Here is a 26,181-nt window from a genome sequence, read left to right on the forward strand (position 1 = left end):
TAGTGACCCAAACTGGTGATTCTTAAACTTACTGTGGTATTGGGAGTACTGGTGGTCTTGGACATTGGCCAGATGCTGCCTTAAAATTAACTTGGGTTTACAGTCAGTTGAACTTAATCATACTGAATGGCATGAAAATCTTAATTAGGCACCGTCTGCTATTTGCAAGGATGAGATGTTCATGAATCTAACGATTGTATATCAGTGTTATGTAAAGCATTTCATAGGAAATTTGAAATTTTAGAAATCTTATTTAAATGGAGAAACGACCCCTTTTGCAGTAGCTTGCAGCTCTCTGAGTTTTGAGGGGATATAATAGGAAAACCACTGATAGCTCATGAATTGATGGGCTAGACTTTTAGATTAGTGGGCAATTCTGTTGGTTGTGTTTTCTTGTTTCCTGGCTTTCCCCCTCTACTTTCGATGGTATTCTCCAGAAATGTCCATTCATTTCATTACGACTGAGATTTTGAGCCAGTCTTGTTTAATTGCATTTGCATTCTATGTCTGTTTTTTGTACATGTAGTATCACGTTGGTGTTTTTAGGAGCTTTAATCCATCCCCAAATAGGATTTCAAAAGGGAAGGAATGAGAAATTTTAAGGTTAGAAAGGACTTCTGAAGTTTAAATCTGGGAGCACTGAGCATTTATTTCCCTCTTCTGTCACAAAAGTTGGAACAGGATTTGGGTATTTGATTTTAGGTAAAAGTTCCTATTTGTTGCCTAGTTGAGAAATTGAGTGCCTTTCATATGCCTATGGAACACTTGGGAGATGCAGGGGCAAAAGGCAGTTTTGGTTTTTGCCTTCATAGGACTGTCATTGAAGAATTCTTTTATTTATTTTTTAGCTTTTTTATTTTTTTGAGAGGGGGTGTCACAGAGAGAATCCCACGCGGGCTCTGTACTGACAGCATGGTGCCTAATGCCAGACTTGAACTCCCAAACCATGAGATCATGACCTGAGCTAGCATTAAGAGTTGGATACTTAACTGACTGAGCCACCCAGGCACCCCACAAGTCTTTATTTTTTAAACAGGTATCAACTTTTAAGCTGGGGCTAGGCGAGGCTCTTCAGGTAGACTCCCTCTGTGCCCTCCCACCAGGCGAGGTTTGTCAGTTCTGATAGTTTCTGCTAGTTTCTGCTGGCAGTGCTGGAGAAAGACTCTCATTTCTGGTGTTGCTTTCATCTTTTTACTCTATCACACTGGCTTTCTGAAATATTCTCTGACCAGAATCCAGTCCCCTGGGGGAGCTAGGCTGTGCAAGGGGAGCATTCCTCCCCTTTGTGGGTGCCATTTCCTAGAGCTCCTGGAATCGTGTCTTCAGTTGGAGCAGCTGTGTAGGTCATTTTTGTTTTATCTGGAAAGTTGAAGAGGGTCAAGGGTGGGGAAGGAGAGTAACTGTTAATAAAAAAGCTTATTCAGTGGAAGACAGCACATCCTAGGGGTTAAGTTGTATTCTATATGTTTTTGTGTGGTTCCCCCCCACCCCCATCTCTTTTACCGTGCATCCTTCCATTACGTTAATTTTTTTTTTTTTTTAAGTTTTGTTTATTTTGAGAGCATGAGCAGGGGAAGGGCAGAGAGAGCATTCCAAGCAGGCTTTGCACTATCCACACGCAGCCTGATGGGGGCCTTAAACTCACAAATCTATAGATCATGACCTGAGCCAAAATCAGGAATCGGACACTTAACTGACTGAGCCACCCAGGTGCTCCCTCCCATGACTTAATTTTGCTTTCCCTTGAACATTCCTAATGGTAATACTACCAATCAGTCTAATAAATTATTGACTCTTAAATCACTTCCTCTCCAACTTCTTGGTACAGATAGTGCAGTGGAAGAGTTTACGTTCAGCAGAACGGATTTGCGTTCTGCAAAGAAGCGCAGGGAGGAGATAGCTTTAAGAGGTCTTCTAAGTGTGGAGTTTCCATGGCCCCCTCATTGTATTTGGCCTAGCCCTTTTTCTGCCTGTATGGAGGTGGTGAGGAGTCGTGGTCATAGGAGTCAGGATTCACCTATCTTGTCCCCATTTTTGTAGAAGATACAGGGCTCAGAAGCATGAAAAGTTGTGCATCTCCCCCCTCAGCACAGCCGCATCAGCCCTTACAGTGCACTGGCTCTGAAGAGGGTCTTAAGTGTGTTGTAGCCCTGCAAACTTGGGAACGTGGTTGGTTGGTTTAGAAAATTCCACTTCTCACTGCTTTTGCAAGAGGGTGGAGATTTCAGGCTTCACGGGCAACAGATTTGAGTCACTTTCAGGTGAGCATTAGAGGAGGTTCTTTTCCACAACACTGTAGTTTTGAACAAACGCAAAGTTCTGAAGTATGCTCAGCTACTTACTGGTTTCTTTTTGGCTGCTTGATACAGTTATATGCTAATTGTTTGTTTGCTTTTACTACCAGAAGATAATCACCAGGGGAAGTTGTCTCCTATGGTCTAAGTCCATCCCCAGGGTGTAGAAAACATCTTGAAGGAGTCCTCAAGTTCATGGGAAATGAAGGATTTGAGTGGTTAAGAATATACTTTATAATATGAATATAATACGCTTAGAATTATAAAATACTGAAAATGTCATTCCAAATAAAGTGTCCTGACTTGAAAAAAAAAGACATTAATGATCCACTTAAAGGAAGGGACTTAGTGGGTTTCCTGGAGGTTTATTATAGTTTAAAGAGAATGCAAAATGCTCTGAGCATCTTAGAGGAGGTGCTGTTTAGAAAGTAATTCAATAGTGATCAGGTTTTAAAGTATCAAACTATTGTGATAGGTATGTAATAAGCTTATATTTAAGTTTTATTTACTGTGTAACCAGAGTTGGGAGTCTTTTTTTGGATTTTGGCTAATTCGATTGCATTGCTTCAATATGTTTTTCTTCATAAAGGAGTACCAGTGGTACTGTGGTCTGATCTGGTTCTAGGACCGGAGAACCTAGTCCTAGGAAACACTGCATTTTCCAGATTGTGAATAGGGGCATTTCACACAACTAACACCTCATAGCTATTTAATATCCAAGACCATTTCTTCATCCTGAGTCTTCCGTGGCCTCCCCTTTGCCTTACTCCCATAAGTGCAAAGTCTGTCCACAGTTGATTCTCCTAGCTAGAAGGCAGAGATGGAGTGGAGTTATAAGAAGAGCCTTGGCTCTTTGAAGTCCCTTTGTACTTCTTGGTGCTACCTGGTTCCTAGTGACTTGATAGGAGTTGAAGCCCTTTGCAAAGGTCCCTGCCAGACTCACTTGCTGGAAAGGATCAGGTCGGATATGGGAGAACTCAAAGGAGAAGGATTCAGTACTCACCTTTGGAAGGCTTGATTTTCTCATAGCAACGAAAGATGGAGATGAGAAGAACCCCTTCTCCAAGCTGGAAAATCATGTAGAGGAGAGGGAAGAAGAAAAGTGGCCCAATGACTTGAGGGGGGAACGTCACATTGAGAATGGTAGAACAAAGTTGAACGTTTTGGCATCCAGTTTCCATGCTGACAGTGCGCCTGCACCTGTGTTAGGTTCAAACAAAGCAACCCTATATGCCCTCAGAAGGGACAGGAGGGTGTGACACTGGCCCTTCTCCCTCCCAAATCACCCAAGACCCATTGAATGAACGTGGAAGTCAGCGGTGACTAGTAGTTTTGTGGCCAGGAGTTTTCGTGAGAATTTTTGAGCAGCTTGGGGGTTTCACCATTTGCTTCTGCAGGACTACCAGATTAAAATTGGGAGAATGGCTGGCTGATGAGGGATGAAGGGAAGATATGAGCCACTATCCTTCATTGGCTTGTATGTTGGGTTTACACACAGGGCAGTTGCAGTGTGAACATACAGAAGATCTGAAATGCTTGGGCCCCTTGTCCAGTTCCCTAGTTTCTGGTTTGGGTATCTCTGAGTCCAAAACACTTTATGATTAAAAACCAAACTTGGTACAGCCCCGATATCTTTGGAACATATTCATGGTTTTGCTCTCGTTTTATGGACTAAAGAACAGGCACCTGGGTGGCTCAGTCTGTTAAGCATCTGACTCTTGATTTTGGCTCACGTCATGAACTCTCGGTTCGTGGGATCAAGCCCCGCATGGGCTCTGCTCACAGCGAGGAGCCTGCTTGGGATTCTCTCTCCGGCCCCACCTGTCCCTCTTGCTCTCTTAAAACAAACATTAAAAAGGGGAGGGGGGATGGGGTGTTTACATCTAATGAATACATATTTAATTCATGGAGTTGTGGTCAGTGTCTTAACAGAAATTCTGAAAACACATTTATTAGGGGGAGACTACCGTGATGGCCCTTGATTGTGTGGCCATTTATTACCTGTCACTCTTAAAACAATGTACAGTAAGTCATTGACAGCCTTTTGACTCAACTGTATAACCACATGCTACGTATGTTCTACAGTAATTTTTTTATTAGTGTGTTTTTTTAAAATGGGTAACTTTATAAGTTTTATTTTTAAGGCAGTGTTTTTTTGGGGGGGAGGGGGTACTAGAGTGCTACTAGTGTTCAGACTCCAGCAACATTTGTCTAGGGCTGACAAGAGGCAAAGTTCCTGAAATGTGCTACTCTAGACAGGGTCTCTATCCCACACCAGATTGTCAGGCCGACTGTCCCTGCAAGTAGCGCCTGAGTTTGAAATTGGATTAGACTCAGCAGAGGTCCGCAACCACTAAAGCTCTTAGGGCCACTTAGCAGAGCTGTCACCCAGTGGTGTCCTTGTCAAGACTGAAGCCTAGGCAGAAAGGGCGGAAGAGTGGGGAAGGAGGAATATTAACACTTACCACGATGGCATGGGACTGCTCCAGTGTTGTTACCTACCAGGTTTCAGCAGGAGGTGGAGCCTAGGCTCTGGAGGGAGCACTTTGTCATGAGCTCTTTGGGGTATTAGATGCTCTTGTTCCTAAGCCATTTGATACCTTATTTCCAATATGTCTCCGAGTCTAGGGTTCCTGGTTCAGTGTGTGCATTTGCACATACTGCCAGGAAAATGCCTCTCCTAGGTTTTGGGTCTCCTTTTCCTGAGAGACCAGGACAAGAATGAGGCCGATGGAACACAGAGGTCTAAAACAATACTTACCGTCCATTGAGGCGGAAGAGAGCAGAGAGGATGTAGCCCAGCAGGAAGCCGATGAAAGGCATCAGGGAGGAGGTGGCCAGCAAGTGTGGTGTCATGACAAACATGATACTCTTGCCCACATTGATGACCGAGAGCGCTATGATGGCCACACTTAACAAAAGCATGATGATGGTCCCTCCCTGTAAATGAAAACAGGAAGAAAAGGCAATTAGGGTGGTGGGGGATGGGGAGGAGCAGAGTGACGGAGCGTGGGTGGTGGGTATCAGAGGTGGAAACCAAGGGAGTGCAAAAAAACCTTTTATCTCCCATCTATTTGGAATTCCTAATCAGTAGCTAGGAAGCTTCTTGGAGGACAGAGACCTAATAATTAACATTCTTGTTACTGTTGACTTAGAAAAGAGCCAGATGTTTACCAGCAAAATGAATTTATTTGGAAATAGAGGAAGTTCAGTTTGGGACAAGCAAGCCATGGCGAACCATAGGCAAGTCCTGAGTACACGGGACAGGGACTTGCTTTTAGAGAGGAAAAGAAGCCGGGAGGGTCTGCTTCATGCAGTTCTCCTTGGCTGGGCTATTGCTGGGAAGGAGAAATCCTTCCTCGTGCTGGGGTATGTAAAGTAAGCTTTCCATTAGGCCAGTGGTAGTGTATGAGAGCTTTCCCTTCAAGACTTCCAGGCTCCATTTCATAGGAGATTTTCTTTGCACATTTGTCCCCCCCCTTTTTAAGTTTATTTTGAGTGAGCATGTGCATGGGGAAGGCACAGAGCAAGGGGGGGAGAGAATCCAAAGCAGGCTCCTTGCTGACAACGATGGGGGGCTCAAACTCCCGAACCGTGAGATCATAACCTGCCAGAGTCAGAGGCTTAACCGACTGAGCCACCCAGACACCCCACGTTGCTCCCTTTCGATCAAGATCTTTCTTCAGAAACCTTGCTGATGAAGAGTCTGTGTATTCACTAAAGTGGCTTTGTCTCTCACTGCCAGGAAGGGTTTTTCCTGGTTGTCCTGTCCCACGTTGGAAAGTGCTTAGATTGGGAACTGTTGAGGCCACGTGAGTACCAAGGAAGGGTGTGAGGGAGAACTGAGGCATTTCCCATCTGAGGTCTATATATTGTCAAGATTGAAGGCTTTGGAGAGCATCTTGTCTGAGCTAATCCCTCCCTATTGGTGTGCCCCTTCTGTAGAGAGAGGTACAGAGTTGAAAAACTTCAGTCTTGCCGTTTGTCCCCAACCTGCCGCTGAGACCGGAGGCCGTAGGTAGTTGCTTCTTCATAGGTCACTGTGTTTTTTGTACCACCGGACTTCACTGAAGCCATGTGCTGAATGTCCATTTCGTGGGCAGCCAATCAAATCCGCTTGCCGGTGACCCAGGAGATGACCTGGCTCGCGCTTCCCACAAAGGTGGCCTCCACAGCTTGCTGAAATGACCGAACAAATCAGATCCTCTCGTTGAGGGAGTCTGCGGAACTACAGCGAGGGAAGCCGGAGCAGAGGCAAGTGTTAAAAGACCCAGCACCCTGGCAGCAGCGTAAGCCACAGGTTGGCAGACGCCGTGAGACGGGTGAGGCAGTTCACCAGTAGCAGCAGGTACGGGAAAAGCCTAGGTGGACTGGCTGAGTCACTCGAACAGCGAGTGACTTCCTTATTTAAGGGAGGTGGATGGCTTGTGGTAAAAGTGGCTTGTCGACCAGGTCATGCTGAGGTTCATCGACCTAACCACACGGACTCGAATAAGCCCTTGCCTAGGTAAGTTAAAGTATTACTTGAATTGCCGTTCCAAATAGAGCATCCAAGAAATTGTATCTTGGCATTATCTACGTGTGACCTCCCACTGGGTAATGTGTTTACGAGCAGATACCTTTTGCCAGAGCCAGTTAGAAATTGGGTGGTTTTGATTTGAAAGTCTCTAGGGGGCGCCTGGGTGGCTCGGTTGGTTAACGGTCTGACTCGGCTCAGATCATGGATCTCGCAGTTTGTGGTTTGAGCCCCTCATCAGGCTCTGTGCTGACAGCTTGGAGCCTGGAGCCTACTCCGGATTCTGTGTCTCCCTCTCTGCCCCTCCCCGCTCATGCTCTGTTCCTCTGTCCATCTCCCTCTCTCAAAAATAAATATTAAAAATATTTTTAAATTCTGAGTTAAGAAGGAGATAATATTCTTATATTAGTTGTGACTAACTATGGTCCTTGGCTTCTTCACCTATAAGATGAGGAAGAACAGAGTTGGATTAAATGATTATCAGAGGTCACTTCACATTTTTACATTTTTTTTTTCTTTTTAGTATTCCTGTACCTCCACAAACTATCTTGAATGAAATTAAGTGATAGACACAAACATTTCTGGGTTTTTCTTCCCCTGCTAATGTGGGGAGTGGTCCAGGCAGAGGGAAGGACATGTGCAAAGAGAAAAGAGCTAACACTTGGGGGGGGGGGGGGGGTTGGCTTTAGCAAATCAAGAAGAGCCGGGGAGGCTACATAAGGGGATTGAAAGTTTATCCTGCAGAGAGTATGGAACCAGGGAGGTGTTTTAAGCAGTGGAGAGACGTGACAGAGTTTGTTCTTTCCGTCTCCATCCTCAGGTTGAACCTGATCGAGGAGCCAGGTTCGAAGGCCATTTCAGTTGTGAGAGAGGATAGTGGCCCAAGTGACGGTAGTGTTGTCACAGGTCGAGGAATAGATGGATCCAAGTGAGTGACAGCAGAATAGCCAATCACCTCTTCAGGTGAATGTGACAGGGAATGGAGAGGACATTGAAAAAGACCAAATGGTTTTGTGGCTTAGGCAGCTGGGCACATGGAATGCCATTCTTTGAGATAATAACGGGGAGGAGATGGCTTTAAGACATACTGACCATATATAAGCGTGTGTTTGGTGTGCCTGTGGGAAGTGACTGCAAGAATTTTCTGTGCCACCATCTTGAACCACCTTTCATTTGTTATGACTTCTACAAGCTAAAAACCTTTTTTGCACAGTGAAGGAAACAACAAAACTAAAAGAAGAGATTTGCAAAATGACATAACTGATAAAGGGTTAGTATCCAAAATCTATAAAGAACTTCTCAAACTCCACACCCAAAAACCAAATAATCCAGTGAAGAAATGGGCAGAAGACACAAATAGACATTTTTCCAAAGAAGATATACAGATGGCCAACAGACACATGAAAAGATGTTCATCACTCATCAGGGAAATACAAATCAAAACTACAATAAGATATCACCTTACACCTGTCAGAATGGCTAAAATTAACTCAGGAAACAACGGATGTTGGCAAAGATGTGGAGAAAGGGAACCCTCTTACACTGTTGGCAGGAATGCAAACTGGTGCAGCCACTCTGGAAAACAGTACAGAGGTTCCTCAAAAAGCTCAAAATAGAGCTACCCTGGGACCCACCAATTGCACTACTAGGTATTTACCCAAAGGATACAAAACTGATTTGAAGGGGCACATGCACCTGATGTTTATAGCAGCACTATCAACAATAGCCAAATTATAAATTACAAATTTTTAAAAATAAAGATAAATAATAGCCAAATTATGGAAAGAGCTCAAATGTCCATCAACTGATGAATGGGTAAAGAAATTGTGATACACACACACATGGAATACTACTCAGCCATAAAAAAGAATGAAATCTTGCCATTTACAATGGTGTGGATGGAACTACAGTGTAATGTGATTAGAAAATAAGTCAGAAAAAAAAAAGACATGATTCCACTCATGTGGAATTTAAGAAACAAAACAGATGAACATAAGGGGAAAAGAGAGAGGCAAACCATAACTATAGAGAACAAGATGAGGGTTGCTGGAGGGGAGGTGGGCAGGGTATGGGCTAAGTAGGTGATGCATATTAGGGAGGGCACTTGTGATGAGCACAGGGTATTATATGGAACTGATGGATCACTAAATTCTACTCCTGAAGCTAATATCACACTATATGTTAACTAAGTGGAATTTAAAGAACTTGAAACAAAAAAGACATACTGAGTTTTAAATGCATGAGACATTCAGGTAGAAAGATTTGGCAGTTAAATGGATCCTGGGGGCACGTGGGTAGGTGGCTCAGTTGGTTAAGCATGCAACTCTTGATCTCAGGTCTCCAACTCGGTGTTGTGAGTTCAAGCCCCATGTTGCACTCTGCTAGGTGTGAAGACTGCTTAAATGATGGACGGATAGATGGATGGGTGGATCCTGCAGTTGGAAAAGGTTGAGGGCTGAAGATGGTATTCTGGAAGTCATCAGCTTGTAGATGGTCATTGAGAAGGACCAGATCTATGGTGGAGAGACCCTGGGCTTTGGGAAATTTGGCAAGAAAAGAAGGCTTGGGCGAAGGCAGAGAAGTAACTTTTACCAGAGGAACTCATCAGGGAGTACAAAGAGACGTGCCAGAAAGATGAGAGGAAAAGCAGGAGCGCCCAGCTGAGGGAGGAGGCTTCTGAGAGGGAAGCGGTGGTCAACCATGCCAAAAGTTGCTAAAACGTTAAGGATGGATGAGAAATGTCTGTTGGATTTGGTGAAGAAAGAACAGGTTGTCATCGAGACGCTGAATGGATGGGAGACCAAGGAGGAGAGAAGAGGGATTCAAGTAGCTGAGACTAACTTGAGAGCCTGCTACCTGTGAGAGCAGCCCTGGCAGGAGTGGTGGGGGAAAGGTGTGTGCTGGAGGGATGTTTCCTGAAGTGTAGGTAGGGAAGGAAAGGGAAGTGTTGAAGCCCTGTAGGGATTGTTTTGTCTTTTTAAGATTGGAGAGCAGTGAACCTGTGTCAACACCAATTGTGAAAAAACCTGTGGAGACTTAAGAAATGAGAATGACGTTGGGGGAGGCTTTGGAGGTTGGGGGCCATAATCGATGAAAGGACATCTCTGAGAAGCGAGAGTAGGAGGAATGGATGATGCCATCCAGAGCTGAGGTGGGGTGTTCGAACTCGGAAAGGAGGAATGACCTTTCTGGGTCTTCCAACAGGGTGGGAAGGGGCGCTGTGGCCACTGTATGGGGACTGTGCCAGGACAAGGGCGGAACTACCCTGGACGGTGGTAGTGTGAAAACCGAAAAGTCCTGAGAACCTGACTTGCAGCTTCTTTGTTCCAAGCCCCAAACTGCCGCCAAGCCTTGGGCTTCCAGGCAGCATGCCCTGTAGGTTGGCCCAAGGCATCGACCCAGGGCAGAGACAAAAGCAGGCTCTCGGAGTGTCAGGAGTACCAGGATGAGCTGGGGCTCTGGGGGGTGAGCAGTGAGCTGGAGGGGAGACTGACTGGGACTGAGCTCCAGGGTCACAAAGTTGGTAGAGGGACCAAGGCAACACTCCAAGAGTCTGTAATTCTTCCGAGGGCAAGGCAGTGGCATGATGTCCTGAGTGTGACCACAGTGCCCCTCCACCCCCAGCCCTCTGGGGCCCTACCCCTCTCCCTCCCACCCCACACCTGAAATGCTAGGAGCACATACGCCACCTGTTGCCCTGGGCTCTTCTGTGGCTTCTCGTAAAGTCAGCCAAGTTTGCCCTCGTTCCCCCCGAGTGTCCTCTATCCAGACTTCTCCCCAGGCTGACCCACATCCTACCCTTTCCAAGCCTGTCCTCTCCAGGAAGCCTTTCTAGACTCCCTGCTCCTCACCCCACCTTCTTACATCCAACCACACCCACCTGCCCGTGTGCTGTATGTGATCTTCCTCGTGTGTTCCTCCACTTTCTGCTAGTACCCGACTCCTTGATGACAATGAAGCCTCAGAGTGTGTAGCATAAAACTTAGCATCTGGGCGGTGCATCATACAAGCCTTTTGGTTATTAAAATAATGATGGCTGATAATTGTGTTATGAAATGTGTTACAAAGACAATTTTCCTCCTAACTTTTCCAAAGGATTCTTATGTACATTACCAGCCCACGAGGTAAGTGTACCAATACTAGACCCTTTGCATTCTCCAACGAGGAAGGAAACGGACACGGAAAAAGCCCAAATGACTCTGTTCAAGCCATACATTGAGATGATGGTGGTGCTCTTGTTCCCTGCACAGGGCCCCGGGTTCTTACCTTCTTGACATAGGGTACATATTGTGGCCGTTTGGCATTGAGGAAGATCCCAGTGGCACAGGGAATGAGAACCAGGATTAGTGATATCACAATGCCTCCATAAGGTACCTTGTCCTTCAGATCCCCGGAATAGATCCCCCTGGAGTAGACATACAGGAGGAGGGGCATCATGCCCAGGGCACAGAAGGTGGAGCAGGTGGTCATCACGATACTGGGTGGGAGAAGCAGGGGAGAGTACAGAGACAGCACCCGTTAATATAGACTATTTGTTGAGTGCCTGCTACGTGCCAGGCACCGTGCTAAGCACTTGACATACATTAATTCCTTTCCTTTTCCCAGTAGGCTTAAGAGATACAGGCTACAGGTTGATAGTCTCATGTTTGTTACTTTCTGCTTTATCTTTATTTATGATAGAGTGTGAGTTCCAAAGCTTGAGTCATAATACATCTTCTCAGCTCTAATTTGTATCCTAATTGTACTATTACCATTTCTATTTGGAATCCAGTACATGTTGGTCACAGGACCCTGTACAGGGAGAGGCCTTCCAGAAAGGCCACCCAAAAGAATGAAGCTGCTAGGGAACATTGTTGGATTTGCGGATATTCGTGTGACAATATACGACTCTGGTTTCCATTCTTGCAGGCATGTTAGTCATGAGGGCTTGGCAAGAGCCCAGGAAATCCCCACTAAGTGTGTGTGTCCCCTCCCACAGCCCTAACTATCTGCACTAATTTGTTGTTTCCACAGAGGTGAACTATAACTTAACTGAACATCAAGCATGGCCTAGGTCAACGGGGCCAGAATGTAGCCATCAAGAACAGCAACAGGTAGAGGTATCATCATTAGGAATAAGATGTCAGAGCAAGGCACGTGGCTGCCTCGGTCAGAAAAGCATATGACTCTAGATCTTGGGGTCATGAATTGGAGCCCCATGTGGGGTGTAGAGATTACTTAAATAAAACTTAAAAAAAAAAAAAGACATCAGAGGTGAGGAGAGACCCTCAAAAAATGCTGAGAACTTAATAATGGGAAAATCCTTCCTCTGTGAACATCTAAAACACCTATGAACACATATTTGAGCTTGTAGGAAAGTTAGGGAAGTTTCCAGGTACCAGAGACAGAATGCAAAGGAGTTGGTGGGTGAAGTCAGGCTGGAGCTGCACCGCATGGAGTGGGGAGGGAGGGGGGGGTGTTTGTCTGGGAATCTGGAGGCTTAGGTTTTATTGCCCAAGGGAGGGACCAGAACTGAGGTCTTATGCTTATAAAGGAGAGTTGAAACCGAGATATCCATAATAAAAGAACTGTTGGAAAAGAAAAGATCTAATTATCTCACAGTCAAATATAAAATCATAACGGAAAAAATATTTGGAAAAGCATAATGATGCCACACATGTTTTAAAACACATGGGAGCTGACCTTGGATTACACAATAATTCGTAGAAATGAGGGGCACATGGCTGGCTCAGTCGTAAGTGTCCGACTCTTGATTTTGGCTCGGGTCATGATCTCACGGTTTCATGAATTCGATCACGTCAGACTCTGTGCTGACAGTGCGGAGCCTGCTTGGGATTCTCGGTCTCCCTCTCTCTCTGCCCCTATCACACTCGCGCTGTCCCTGTCCCTTTCAATAAACTTAAAAAAAATTTTTTTAAATGACACCTAAAGCACAAACAACCAAATAAAAAAATAGATATATTTAACTTCTTCAGAATTAAAAATGTTTGTGTTTCAAAGGACACTATCCAGGAAGATATACCAATGGCAAATAAGCACATGAAAAGATGCTCCACATCATTAGTCATTAGAGAAATATAAATCAAAACATGAGGAGATCGCCACACCCAATAGTATGGCTACAATAAAAATGATGGATAATAAGTTTGGTGAGGATGTGAAGAAGCAGGAATCTTCCTGTGTTGTTGATGGGACAGTTACAGAACGACCCAGCAATTCTACTAGATACATACTCAAGAGAATCAAAACATAGGTTGTTATGTATGTTGACACAAAGACTTGTATACTAATGTTCATAGAAGCATTATTCATAATAGCCAAGAAGTGGAAAACAGTAAAAATGTCAACTGAAGAACGGATAAGCAAAACATGGTGTATCCATACAACTGAATATTATTCAGCCACAAAAAGCAATGTGTTAAGTACCTGCTACGTGTTACCACATGGGTGAACCTTGACAACAGTGTGCTACGTGGAAGAAGGAGAAACATAAAAGACCACATAGTGTGTGATTCCACTTATATAAAATTGATAGACATGAAATAGATTAGTGGTTGCCAGGGGCTCAGGTGAGAGAGGAATGTGTAGTGACTGCTAACTGGTTTCTTTGGGGGATGATTAAATGTTCTGGAAGTAGATAGTGGTGACAGTCGTACAACCTTGCGAGCATACGGAAAACTATTGGATGATACACTCTAAGAGAGTGAACTTCGCAGTATATGAATTATAGCTCAATAAAAAATAATTAAATCTGGGGAGCAGCTAAAATAATTCTTAGAGGAAAATGTTTAGAGCCTTAAATGTTTATATAGGGAAAGCAGAAGAGTAAAAACGAGCTAAATATCTTACCCAGAAACTTAGAAAAAAACAAAGGAAACTCATGAAAATAGAGGAAAGAAATGATGTACAAAAATTACATACAATGAGAGGGTCAATTAAACCAAGAGTAGTTTCTCTGCCAAGTCCAAGAAAAGACTCCTCTGGCATGCTAACCCAGGAAAAAGGGAGAAGGCACCATTGATTGTATTAGGAATGAAAAAGGGAACATAACTGCAGACACATTAAAGATTTTAGAGAGTTCTAGAAGAAACCGAGGCCAGTTTTGTACTTTCATTTTTCAGTTTAGATTGAATGGACAATTTCCTGGGAAATATAAACTACAAAAACCAATTCAAAATGAAGCTGAAACCTTAGTATTGCTGAAGGATATGAAGGAAGTGAAAACCTACCCTCCAAACCCCACATGATGTATATGGTTTTATAGCAGAGCTCGGCCAGACGTTCAAAGTACAGATGGTCTCACTATTATACAGACAATACAAAAGGGGGAAACCTTTTGTATTGTAAATTGTATGCCCCAATTTATTGTATATGAATAGTGTAATTTTAGAACCAAAGCTGCAAAAGGATATCATGAGGAAGGAAAGTTAGGGGCCGTTCTCGTGAACAAAGAAGAAGTCATAAATACATTATTAGCAGATTAGCAATGCTTTTATAAAATAATACAAAAAATAAGATGGGTTTGTCCCAGCAATGCAAGAGTGGGTTAACATTAGACTAAATCCACTGACCTATATCACTGTATTATCACATTAAAGTAAAAATGGTATCATTTGATAGATACAGAAAATTGTCATTCAACAAAATTCATTGCTCATGCATTACAAAAATTAGCACACTAGCAACAGAATAGAATTCCTTAACCTGAAAAGGGTATCTATCAAAAAGTACAGCAAACAGTAAACTTCATGGTGAAAAATTAGAAAGTTTCCTCTTAGGGCGGCGCGCCTGGGTGACTCGGTTGGTTAAGCATCTGACCTTGGCTCAAGTCATGGTCTCCTGATTCATGGGTTCCAGCCCCACATAGGGCTCTTTGCCGTCAGGGTGGAATCAACCTGGGATTCTCTGTCCCCCTCTCCTCGCTGCACTTGCCCTGCTCACACTCTCTTGGTCTCTCAAAACTAAGCATTAAAAAAAAGTTTCCTCTAAGAAGAAAGATAAAGCAAATGATATCTATTACTATCACAGTTATTGTAAATCATCCTATATATGTCTTTGCTAGCACAGCAAAACAAGAAATAGAAACTGTATGGGATGGGAAAAAAAGAAACCAGACTTTCATTACATGCCAATGATTGGACTGTCAACAGAGGAAATCCAAGTGAATTCATAACTAGTAAGGAAGAGAGTCCATGAGTTTCTAAAAACATTAACAATATGAAGGAGGCGCGTGGGTGGCTCAGTCAGTTAGGCATCCGACTCTTGGGCTTCAGCTCAGGTCATGATCTCACTGTTGGTGAGTTCAAGCCCCACGTCGGGATCTGCAGAGGCTGCTCAGGATTCTCTCTCTCTCTTTCTCTGCCCCTCCCCTGCTCATTCTCTGTCTCTTTCTCAAAATAAATAAATAAAATTAAGAAAAAGAAATATAAAATGTTTAGAAATAAATCTAAAAGAGATATGCAAGATCTTTATAGAAGAAATTATAAAACTCCATAGAAAGGTATAAAATAAAGTCCAAATAAAAAGAAAAGCTCTATCATTTTCATGGATGGGAAGACCCAATATTATAAAGATGGCCTCTAAATTTATCTATGAATTTAATCAACAGTCCAGAAATATTTTTGTAGACTTGAGAACTAATCCCCAAATTCAAGTGAAGAGTTAAGGGCCAACAATAGCTAACATAATTTTCAGGAAGAACATGGTGTGGGGATTTGCCTTTCAAATATTGAGACTTATAAAGTCATTGTAATTAAGAAAATTTGGTGCTCGTGCAAAGAGCCACATAGACCAATAGAGGAGACATCCCAGACACAAACCCATGCACATTTGTGAATGTTATCTATGTGAGAGATGGCAGTACAACTTACTGGAGAAAAATTCACTCAGTGGTACTGGGAATTTTCTCTATTCATATGGAAAAGATAAAATTAGATCACACCATACGTAAAAATAAGCGCTAGGTTGATTGCAAATCTCCATGTGAAAAGCATAACTTTGAAACTTGTCAAAGAAAATGTAGGGGAATATCTTCATGACCTTGAGTGTAGTAAATGATTTCCTAAAGGACCCCCCACCAAACACAAACTAAGAAAAAATATTGGTAAATTCAACCAAATTAAAATAAGCACTCTGTGTTATGAGACATCATTATCAAAATATAAAGGCCAGCCCCAAACTGTGAGTAGACCACTGCAACGCGTCAGAACAACAAATAACTACAAATCAAAGAGAAAAACACAACAGTTCATTAGAGAAATAGGCAAAGACTTCTTTCTGGAAGACCAATGGTGAACCAGTCTTCCGCCAAATGGTCAATAAACCTATGACAATGTGCTAAGCCTCTCTTGAGATCACATTTAACACTGCTGTGACCCATTTCACTCTTACCAGGTGGCGAAAACTATCAGAGCCTGACAACTCCGAGTACAGTGAAGACAAGGAGGAAGAAGGATCTATCTACACTGCTCGGGAAAGTGTGACCCGGAATGACTACTCTGGAGACTCATTTGTGGATGTGTGAACCCTACGACCTAGAAGTGCTGTTTTTATTATATACACTCTCACGTGGCAGTGCAGGGGCATAGGGTACAAGACTGTTCACAGCAGCAGAACGAGAAATCCCCCGAAACGTCTGCCACTAGAACAGATACATTCAAGCAAAGGACACTGCGGTCCAGAGGCACAAAGTAGCTATTTTATTCATATGCCTACATCTCAAAAAAGCAAGCTGGCAAATGATAAGGGCAGTATGGTACTGTTTATACAAATTTTAAGAACGTACAAGGACAACAATGTATCTTGCCTATGGATATATACAAGTACTGCCTGTAGCAATAGTATAAAAGGGTCTGTGCTCCCTCGAGGTGGGTAGGGGGCACGGGATTGGGGAGGGGCGCACAGGGGCTACAGGGCTACTATTGATCTCTTCTGAGGAGAAGAGCCACACACAACTAGTGTGCTTGTTTTGATGTCCTTGAGCAGAGGAGTCATGCTTACTTTGGCTTGGTGTGTCAGGAGTTCTGGAATTTGCTCTGGGACGCGGTGTGCCTCGGGATGTGCCTTGGAAACCATGCCCCAAGACCTCTGGTGGACTGCTGTGCAGGTGCCGGGTGCACCTCCTACCTTGCTGGTGTCTATGACTGTCGCGATCCTCAGTTTACCCTGAGAGACAGGGAGGGGAGGTGACTTGACCAGGCTCCATTTCGGAGACTGGAGCCTGTTCCGTAGGAACATCATGGACCTGGTTGTCCCTCGGGGGACAGAGGGCCAGAGGGAAAGGGGCACGTGGAGTTCCTTACTCCTCCTTCCTGCTTAAGTTCTCAGAGCACTGCGCATGCCCTGCTTTTGGACATCTGTACACTTTCCCCCCCAAATTCTGGGAAACCTCTGGTAGGTCTCTGGACTTCGGCTCCTCGTCTATAAAATGCAATGGGAGTCTTAACCGCCCCCACCCCAACTCTCAATGGCAAATCCTATCGTTTTGTACTTAAAGAGAGGTGTTGTACTGGCAGCCTTTGAGCTACAGCTGGCTCCTGAACACACGTTTTTTTTTGGCTTGCACCGTGTTTTAAAATTTTTTAATGAGTTGCCAATATTGAAAAATTTGGAGATTTCATTTAAAAATGGAGATTCACTTAAAAATGCCTTCTCTTGAATCAGCCACAGTGGCTCCCATAGAACACCCACAGCAGACATGCGGCATCTGCCCTGCTTAGGGGGCCCATCAGCCACTTGGCTCATCTATACACGTGCCGGGCCCTGAAAGGATTTAAAAAAAATTCTTTTTTTATAAAAAAAATTTTATTTTAGAGAGAGTGCCTGAGCAGGGGGAGGGACAGAGGGAGAGAGATGAGAGAGAGAGAGAGAGAGAGAGAGAGAGAGAGAGAGAGAGAGAGAATCCCAAGTAGGCTCCATGCTCAACACGGAGCCCCACACAGGGCTCGATCCCACCACCTGATCATGACCTGAGTGGAAATCAAGAGTTGGACGCTCAACCGGCTGAGCCACCCAGGCACCCCATGAAGGCATTTGAGTAAAGGTGCAGGATCTGGAGTCTCCCAGACCTTGGACAAATGTATTAACCTTTCTTAGGCTCAGTTTCCTCATCTTTATTTATTATTATTATTATTTAATGTTTATTCATTTTTGAGAGAGAGAGAGAGAGAGAGAGAGAGAGAGAGAGAGAGAGAGAGCATGAGCGGGGGAGAGGCAGAAAGAGAGGGAGACACAGAATCCGAAGCAGGCTCCAGGCTCCAAGCTGTCAGCACAGAGCCCAACGTGGGGCTTGAACCTGTGAACCGTGAGATCACGACCTGAGCCAAAGTCAGATGCTCAACTGACTGAGCCACCCAGGCAACCCTCAATTTCCTCATCTTTAAAATGGGACTATTTACAGCACCTCCTCACGGGATGCTGTATGAGGATTTCACGGAAAGTGCTTGGAGCAGTGCCTGGCTGTTTTTTATTATCAGTATCCTTTCAGTATGATACATGTAACATGTTGTCCCAGATGAACTCCAATTGGAATTTAAAGTCTGGCAGCGCGTGAAGGTAGATGATGAGATACATATTGCACCATTGGGCTCTAAGGCATGGTTTAATGTGCATGGGAGGTTTGTCTGTTTGCAGGGACGATATGGCAGGAGGTGGCCATCCCAACATTGTCTTTGTGGAGTCTTGGTAGAAGTGAGAGTCCCCACGGGCCCAGACAGGGAGGCTGAGCAGGCGAGCATGAAGGCTCACGTTCCTGAGTCACTGAGGCTGGGCCAGGGGGGTCTCGAACCTCAGAAATGCAGGCCTAACTGGAGAGACCTCACTGGCACCCATTGGCTGATGAGGCTGGGACATCTGGTCACTTACACTTAAAAATGTCTCCTTGTTCTTTACATGGTCCTTCCTTGCTCTGCCGTTTCTGCAGGTTCACAGAGCCCTGAGAATACCCCTTCCCTGACCCCTGACTTCCTGCACCCGTTCTGCACTGGAATTAAGATACAGTCTGGATTTCTCAGGACACAGAGGCTGCAATGAGCCGCGTCCACAGGGCAGACCGAAGACTGACGGTTTGCTGTGCAGCAGGAAGGACTCGGATCAGACGGAGGGAAGAATTTCCTCACAGGTAGTTGAACGTGTTCCCAGGGAAGACTGTACGAGCCAAGTCCCCTCTTTGTGCCTCTCTTCCCATCAGCTACCTCCGTGAGGGCTGAGTCTCGTGGGTGGAGAGGCCAGAGCTCGGGTGGTGGGTCCCAGGAAGGACCAGCTCACTCTTGTTTTTTTTTTTTCATTTAAAGAGCGGTGGTCTCGCTCTACATCACAGGCGGGGTTTCCTTAGTTGTCTGGTTTGCTTACTGGAGTTGGTAGGGTGCTGGCCAACACAGGCATGGATGGAAGAAGGTCTCCACTGAGGACTGAACGTCAGAGGAGGCAGGCTGGGGACTGAGCCTCACAGAAAGGCAAGAGCTTTCGCTGATGAGTTTCCCTCAGCCAGCGTGGGCTGCTGCTGGGGCTGGAGCCCCGGACCGAAATGGCCTCATTCTGGCAGGTGTTCTAGATCAGAGTCCCACCTGTTTGGAAGGACAGGTGTTCAGCCGGCCCCTGCGGAAATGAGCCTTTGCCGACTTCTGCTCAGAGGCTTTGGGTGAGAGGACACTGCTGGTGTTTTCCCTCCCAGTTGGGTTGAGATGTGGCCCAGCATGGCCTGTGCCAGTGTTGGGAAACTCGAGGATCTGCCTGGTTGTGTGTTTGCACAGATGCGTTCCTGTGCCCGATGGGCCCACGGGGAAAGTTAAAAGAACCCCTCACTGCCTGGATAGTTGGAAGGATCTTTGGAACGTCTTGCCTATTCTGCAGGGATTGGAAGTGCTTTGTGGTTCCAGGGTGGCTTGGACCATCTGCACTCCCTTTCGGACCTCTGGTCTCAAGGCAGACCACTTGCCCACCATGGTAAGTGGGCAGAGTTTCCCAGAGGCCCCTCGGGTTTAAATCACTACTCCTTCAAGACAGTCCTTGTGGCCCACTTGTGAGGGAGTCTTCAGGAGGCCCCTGGACCAGGTGGGCCCCTTTGACTTGGTGTTTAAACCAAGGTCTACCCCAGATCCTACCTCCAGCCCTGCATAGACTCTGGACGACAATGCCCACCACCCCCTGCCCTAGCATCCACCTGGCCCCCGCTCACGCCCCATCCTGGCTTTAGCCCAGCTTTCCCCCTAGACTCTGACATCTCCAATGCAGCTCCCATGCCCAGCCTGCTCCCTCCTCACCTCCAGTCCTACCTGAGGTTCATGTCCCCCTTCATGGCCAGACTGAAGATGTTGGACAGGGTCCCCCCGGGTGAGCAGCCGCAGACAAGGATGGCCAGCGCCTCAATGTTGTTGAGCTGGAAGACCTTGCCCAGTGCAAAGGCGGTGAGGGGCATGATGCCGTACTGTGCTATCAGGGCGATGGCCAGCCCCTTAGGCTTCCAGAAGTGAGCCTTGATCTTGCTGAACTCCATGGTGCAGCCCAGCGAGAGCATGATGATAAGGAGCAGGAACACCAGGATGACGCTCAGTGCCTTGTCGGTGGGGCGCTTGCCGAAGTTGGGTGGGAGGGTGAAGTTGAGCGTGGCAGTCACATTGTGGGGCTCCATTCTCCTGTGTGGCGGCGGAAGGCCAGGGGCACCCGGCACACCCCTCGTTCGCTGCCGACTCCCTTCCCTGCCCCGTCTTTGCTGGGTGCCTTCTTCCGTCACCTCCCAGGGCAGCAAGCTTCAGGACAAAATGTGGCTCTGGGCAAATAGAAGGATTATGCAACTGGGTGTTCTGTCCTCTGGCTGTGGCCCCAAAGGGGAGAGAACCCAGAGCCTTATCTGCCTGGACTTCCCTGCTTCTTCCAGCTTCTGTACCTCTGCACCCTTCCTGGATGTCACTTACACCCCCCCCCCCCCCAACACTTGGCTGCCTCTGGGACAAGAGGGCCATTTCTGTCCTTTATTGCCCACCAAGCATGTGCCACAAGCATTCCGTCTCTGGGGACCCGTCCACGGCCAGCACTGATCCAGGCCAGGCCCTTCTTGTTCTCTGTTCAGTCTCTGATGCCTCGATTCTCATTCAGGGAAGACGCCCTCCCCATGCCCAGCGGGTCCCCTCCGTCTGCCCCCAAACCCATGTTGTGAGACTGTCGGGTGTTGCATTTCCTTCCCGGACATAGGTAGCCTATCTCAAGGCGCTGTGGGACAAGGTAGGGGCAGGTGTGCTGCTGGCTTCCAGAAGGAGATAAGTCCCTGGATCTTCTCCTGGAAGCTGACAGGTGCCTGCGGAAGCCCTTATCTTATTTCCAAACCCGGACAGAACAGGTGCGAGGGGGTAGAGCCTGCTGGGATGGTGAGGGGCTCTCAAGAAGCCTGGGGGGCTTTTTTCCTAAAAGGCAGCTCTCAGGGAATCCTGGCTGAGGAGATTTGTTTGTGCTCCGATGTCCCAGCCAGCAGCCTTAGTGGCCTCGTTGCTTGGGCAACTTGCTGAGAAGGAAGCAGGAATGCACAGGCTTTCCTTTTTGATTTCCTGACTGCTCTACTTTTGCTCTGTGCCTGTGTGTCTCTGGCTGGGAGCCAGGCTCTGGGCCCGGAAGTAGAAAGAGGCAAGCACCTGAGGCCAACACCTCAGGCGCCTCCTGAGCCTTCCTCCCCCATCCTAGCGCAGGTGTGGGACAAAGGAGCAGTCCTCTGAAGAACAATCACCTCTTCTGGGTTGGAACAGGGGTGGAGGGGTTGGGGGGGGGGGGTGTCTCGTAGTTTCTTATTTGCTGAAAGAGGAGATTAGGCTTTTTGTGTGGGACTGCAGAGGGCAGACCAGGGACCAGGGTGTGAAGGGCTGGAGGCTGGGGGGCGGGGGGCAGATTTGGGTTTGGAATGAGGAACCACCTAAAAATGAGCTCTCTCCAACAATGGCCCCTGGGGCCTCTGGAATCCTGCATAGACAAAGGCTAGGTGACCAGATCCACACCTTTTCCACCACCTGCGTGAGAAAGCTGCTTCCTGGGGTTGAGAGGCGCTGAATACCGCGACCCTGGGCCACAGAACCGTGAGGCTGAATGAGAACTTCAACTACCTCCATTCTGACCTCAAACTTTCTAACTGATCAAGTTCTTCTTTTCAGGCTATCTCTTAACTCAGACAAAAGACCCTGAGGGCGAAACATCCCCTGAAGGGAACTGAAACCACCCCCTTTGAAACTACCCCCTTGAGAGCGATAAAGGGCTGCCTAGAGCCAGCAAGACCCTGTATAACTGACCCCAAGGCAATGACTGACCTGATTATCCTGCATCTACCCATCGGGCCTTGCCCAACATTTTCCTATGGAAACCTGAAAGTATTTTTGGCCCTTTGGAGACAGTTTTGAGATGCCAGTGCACTGTCTTCCCAGCGCTGGCCTCGCTGAAATAAATTCCTTTCTTGTTTTACCACCCACTCATGGTGGTGGTAAAGCCTTTGGGTTTTGTCAGTGGCCAGTGGCCAAACCTGGCCTGTGTGGGACCCCTGGAGCCAGGTGCTTTTGCACCCCTGCGCCCCAGCTACAAAGCCCCTTTCCCTCTGTGAGTCTCTGATAGTAACGATTTCCTGGTGTTCGAGTTAATCTGGTCTCAAGGGGAGGGCAGGCATAATGTTGGGTACTGGAGGCTGATGGGGTGTGTGTGTGCAACTTGGATTGGGTGTACCTGGAGGGTCAGGAGCAGCCTGAAAGACGGTTGCTTTCTCTCCCTGGAGCTGATCGGAAGAGGCCCCCTAACAGAGTACTAGGGGAGAATGATTGATCATCAACTAAATGCCAGGTACTGTATGAGTATAAAAAACTCTATGTTCCTTTCCTCAGGGACTTTATAGTCCATATGGGACCATGGGTGGTAACAATGCAAAGGAGAAGCACTAGAAGGTTGAGTTCATGCAGGAGTTCAATGTGCAGTTGTGCAGGCTGTGCACTGCACAAGACTAGGATTATCACCCACATAGACATCCTGAGTAATAAAAAGAAAACCACAGGCCCAAAATGTCACTTAGGCCAGGCCAAGTCACCAGAGTGGGACTTCCTACCTAACCTAATTGCAGTTTTCAACCTCCCCCAGAAATGTAGTCTTAAATGATCAGTCAGGAATTTTCTGGTAAGCATCAATGAGGTAATCTGTCACATGGGCCTTCTACATCTCCTCATAGCCCCTAAAGGAAAAGGAAGATATCTGCATAATAAGATCCCAGTGCCCTTTCCCTGAGGGAAAGGTAATCTTGCCTGAAACAATCCTTTCTTTTCTTTTGCTAATAACTTTCCTGCCTCACCTCCTTCCAATAAAAACCTTCCATTTTATACAAGTTCTCTGCTTGCTACATGAAGCAAGTAGAGAATCACTTAATAAACCCAATTAGATCTTCCAAAAATTTTTAAAGTTTATTTATTTTGAGACAGAGAGAAAGAGAGAGAGAGACAGAGCAAGAATCCCAGGCAGGCTCTGCACTGTCAGTGTAGAGCCCAACGTGGGGCTCGAACTCACAAACCAGGAGATCATGTCCTGAGCTGAAGTCAGACGCTTAACTGACTAAGCCACCTAAGCGCCCAATATTCTTTGTTGTTTGTTTGTTTGTTTGTTTGTTTGTTTGTTTTTAACATGCGCAACCATACTTGGGACACTGAAGCCACCCCCCCCCCCCCCAAAAAAAAGATATTATTTTTTACACAGTTGTCTGATGTCCAAGGGGGGTGAGGCATAATCAATCAGTATCTGTTAAAAGATCTGTTAAAAGCAACCCAGAGTCTGGACATGTATCTATTGATCAGGTTGTGCACATAGAACAAGAGCTCCCCTTAACACTGTAAACTGGACACTAATTCACCAGCTCCTCACCTCTTCTCAGAAACCCGAGGTTCTACCTCCTACTGTGGACTTTTCCCTTTGGGAAAACACACTTTCTTGACCTGGCTATGCCCTCCCTCCCCGCTCTTCACCCACCCCCTCTCATCCAGTCTGTTTGCCCCCAGCAAAGTGCCTTTGCACGGAAAAGGAAAAAAATCTCGTCTAGGAAGCTGACAACCTTTTCTCCATGTCTTCTTTGAACGTATTCTGATGCCATAAAATTTGGGGGACAGAGGATTTTTTGTGTTGCATTAATGATAGCCAGAAGTCACTGTGCACGTGAGGTACTGTCACTACCCTTTCACGGATTAGGAAAGTCAGGCTCAGAGAGGTTAAGCAATCAGCCCAGTTTGCATTGCTGTGAGTGGGATGCTTGTGCCCACCCAGGTTTGAGAGTCTGAGTGTTCATCGCGTGAGAAGTAAGGGAGATGATTCCTTTTTCAGAAATACCAAATAATGAGAAGGAAAGCTGGTAAAAGCAGATAAAAGGGGCCAGCCAGAGGTCCCAGGCCAGATACTCCCGTTGCATGCTTTTGGCTTCTGTAATCTTGTTTGCCTCCTGCATCTGCTGCTGCCCGCGTAGCACAACCAATAAGTGCCCTCACCTTTTTCTTTCTTTCTTTTTCCTTCCCTCAAGCCCCTGCAATCCCACCCATAGAAAGAGGCTGACACCAGGGCTCAGGGCTCGGTCTTTGGAGGTGACTCTGCTGGGCCCGCACTGGTGCGAAATAAACGGTCGTTCTTGATTCCTCAAGTGCATGTCACTTGTCTCTTTCTGGGCACCAAGTATTTGCTGTTACAGTAAAAGCTGTGCTGTCTAGTTAACAGCAGGTTTCCATCCTACTGGAAATATGTATGAACACCCCTCAGCCCCTCAATGGAGTCCCACACCTTTAGACACTTCACTTCCTGGATCTTCCCCTCTCCCTTTTGTGGGCTTATTTTCACGGGCTTTGCAAGAAGCATGCGCCAAAGAACAAAGGAGGGACTGAAAGTCTCTGTGTCACCTTAGACTACTTTTTGTTCTAATCAGACTAGTTTTTGCCTTACATGGGCATAGGCACTTCCGGGTAAGGCTGTAACCTCTGTAGTACTCAGCCAATGAGGAAGCAGGGGAGGGACTTGCCTGCTAGGAGATAAATTGTCTGCTGTAACTGCCCAGAGTGTGCCTGTCCGTCAGACAAGAACGTTGATTAAAGCCTTGCTTCACTGTGCTCCGAGTCTCCACGTCCCTCCTTTGGGTCAGTGGGCTTGTTTTTCGCAATGGTAGTCTGGCTCTGTGCCCCTAACTGCTGTGCTGTGTTGTGCTGTCACGTTCCTCGTTGCACCTCTGCTTTTTGTTGCCTTGCTTTCTGAGGTCTCAAAGCTTTGAAGGGAAGAGCTCTTGTGATGGCATAGATTTTCCAAACGGGACTGGACCAGTTCTTTCACAGACCAGATACAGCAAGCAGCACAGCATCAGAACAATTTCACAGGGGTAGGGGAGCCCAGTTAATTTCCTTAAGGGGCACTGTGCTCAGCTCTTAGCAAAACAGAGCCATTTCTCCATATTCTGATGTGGCATCAAAACCCTTCAATCAGCCATTGCCTTTGGCCCCAAAATCTGACTTGTAGAAAATTATCCTGCAGAAACATTTGTTTGAGTGCACAAAGGATATATGTAAAGGATTTTCACTGCAGTATTGCTTGGAGCAGTGAAATATTGGAAACAACCTTACTGTCTTTTAGTAAGGGATTGGTGATGATGCATTTGAAAGAGCGTAGCCATTAAAAATGTAGTAGTGACTTACGGTATGAAAGTGGTTTTAGAAATCAGCACTTCCCTCTCTTTTCTTGGAAATCATTCAAAAGCAACAACAACAAAAAAAGGAGGGAAAACCCCACAGACGATATTTTTGTTTGTTTTCTTAAGTTTTTCATTTATTCATTTATTTAAGTAATTTCTACACCCATCCTGGGGCTTGAGATCAAGAGTTGCCTGCACTTCTTTTTTTTTTTTTTTTTTTTAATTTTTTTCAACGTTTATTTATTTTTGGGACAGAGAGAGACAGAGCATGAATGGGGGAGGGGCAGAGAGAGAGGGAGACACAGAATCGGAAACAGGCTCCAGGCTCTGAGCCATCAGCCCAGAGCCTGACGCGGGGCTCGAACTCCCGGACCGCGAGAACGTGACCTGGCTGAAGTCGGACGCTTAACCGACTGCGCCACCCAGGCGCCCCAGGAGTTGCCTGCACTTCTGACTGAGCCACCCAGGCGCCCCCCAGACAATATTTTTTAATGAAAGTAGGGGACAAATACAATTTGCAGACTCCAAAATATGTGAAAAGGCCACCCAAGTGCCCGACAGCAGGCAGAAGTCACAGAGGAGAATGTGAAGGGAAGAGGGACGGAGAGTGACAAACAGGAGGGCTCAAAGGAGACAGATATGAGAAAGTTCCAGAACTATCTGTGCCCCCTGAATTTGAAGAAGGCAATTTCCAGTGCCAAAGTGGTATC

The 26,181-nt window shown here is 46.2% G+C and overlaps 1 protein-coding gene across 2 annotated transcripts; it reads right to left on the reverse strand.

Moving 5' to 3' along the window:
* Positions 1-990: 990 nt before the first annotated feature.
* On the reverse strand, positions 991-20,624 carry SLC10A1 (solute carrier family 10 member 1). Of its 2 annotated transcripts, none has more exons than XM_043556451.1 (5): positions 20,082-20,624; positions 11,185-11,287; positions 5,056-5,234; positions 3,298-3,494; positions 991-1,359 (listed from the first exon to the last, which is right to left on the reverse strand). In XM_043556451.1, the coding sequence occupies exons 1-5, from the start codon at positions 20,435-20,437 to the stop codon at positions 1,253-1,255; spliced, it is 942 nt and encodes a 313-aa protein (XP_043412386.1). In that variant the 5' UTR covers positions 20,438-20,624; the 3' UTR covers positions 991-1,252. The 2 variants fall into 2 exon arrangements, with proteins under 2 accessions (XP_043412386.1, XP_043412385.1); XM_043556450.1 differs by having other exon boundaries at positions 11,077-11,287.
* Positions 20,625-26,181: the final 5,557 nt, after the last annotated feature.

The sequence above is a fragment of the Prionailurus bengalensis genome, chromosome B3, assembly GCF_016509475.1.
Source record: "Prionailurus bengalensis isolate Pbe53 chromosome B3, Fcat_Pben_1.1_paternal_pri, whole genome shotgun sequence".
Classification (NCBI taxonomy): Eukaryota; Metazoa; Chordata; class Mammalia; order Carnivora; family Felidae; genus Prionailurus; species Prionailurus bengalensis.

Bases quoted from the DNA above. Each gene is read 5' to 3' on its own strand.
- SLC10A1 (XM_043556450.1), bottom strand. From the start codon at position 20,437: ATGGAGCCCCACAATGTGACTGCCACGCTCAACTTCACCCTCCCACCC. The intron at 11,288-20,081 runs GTAGGACTGGAG...TCTCCCACCCAG, and splicing joins AAGGGGGACATGAACCTCAG to TATCGTGATGACCACCTGCT. The intron at 1,360-3,297 runs GTGAGTACTGAA...TCAACTTTCCAG, and splicing joins GAAAATCAAGCCTTCCAAAG to ATAAAACAAAAATGACCTAC.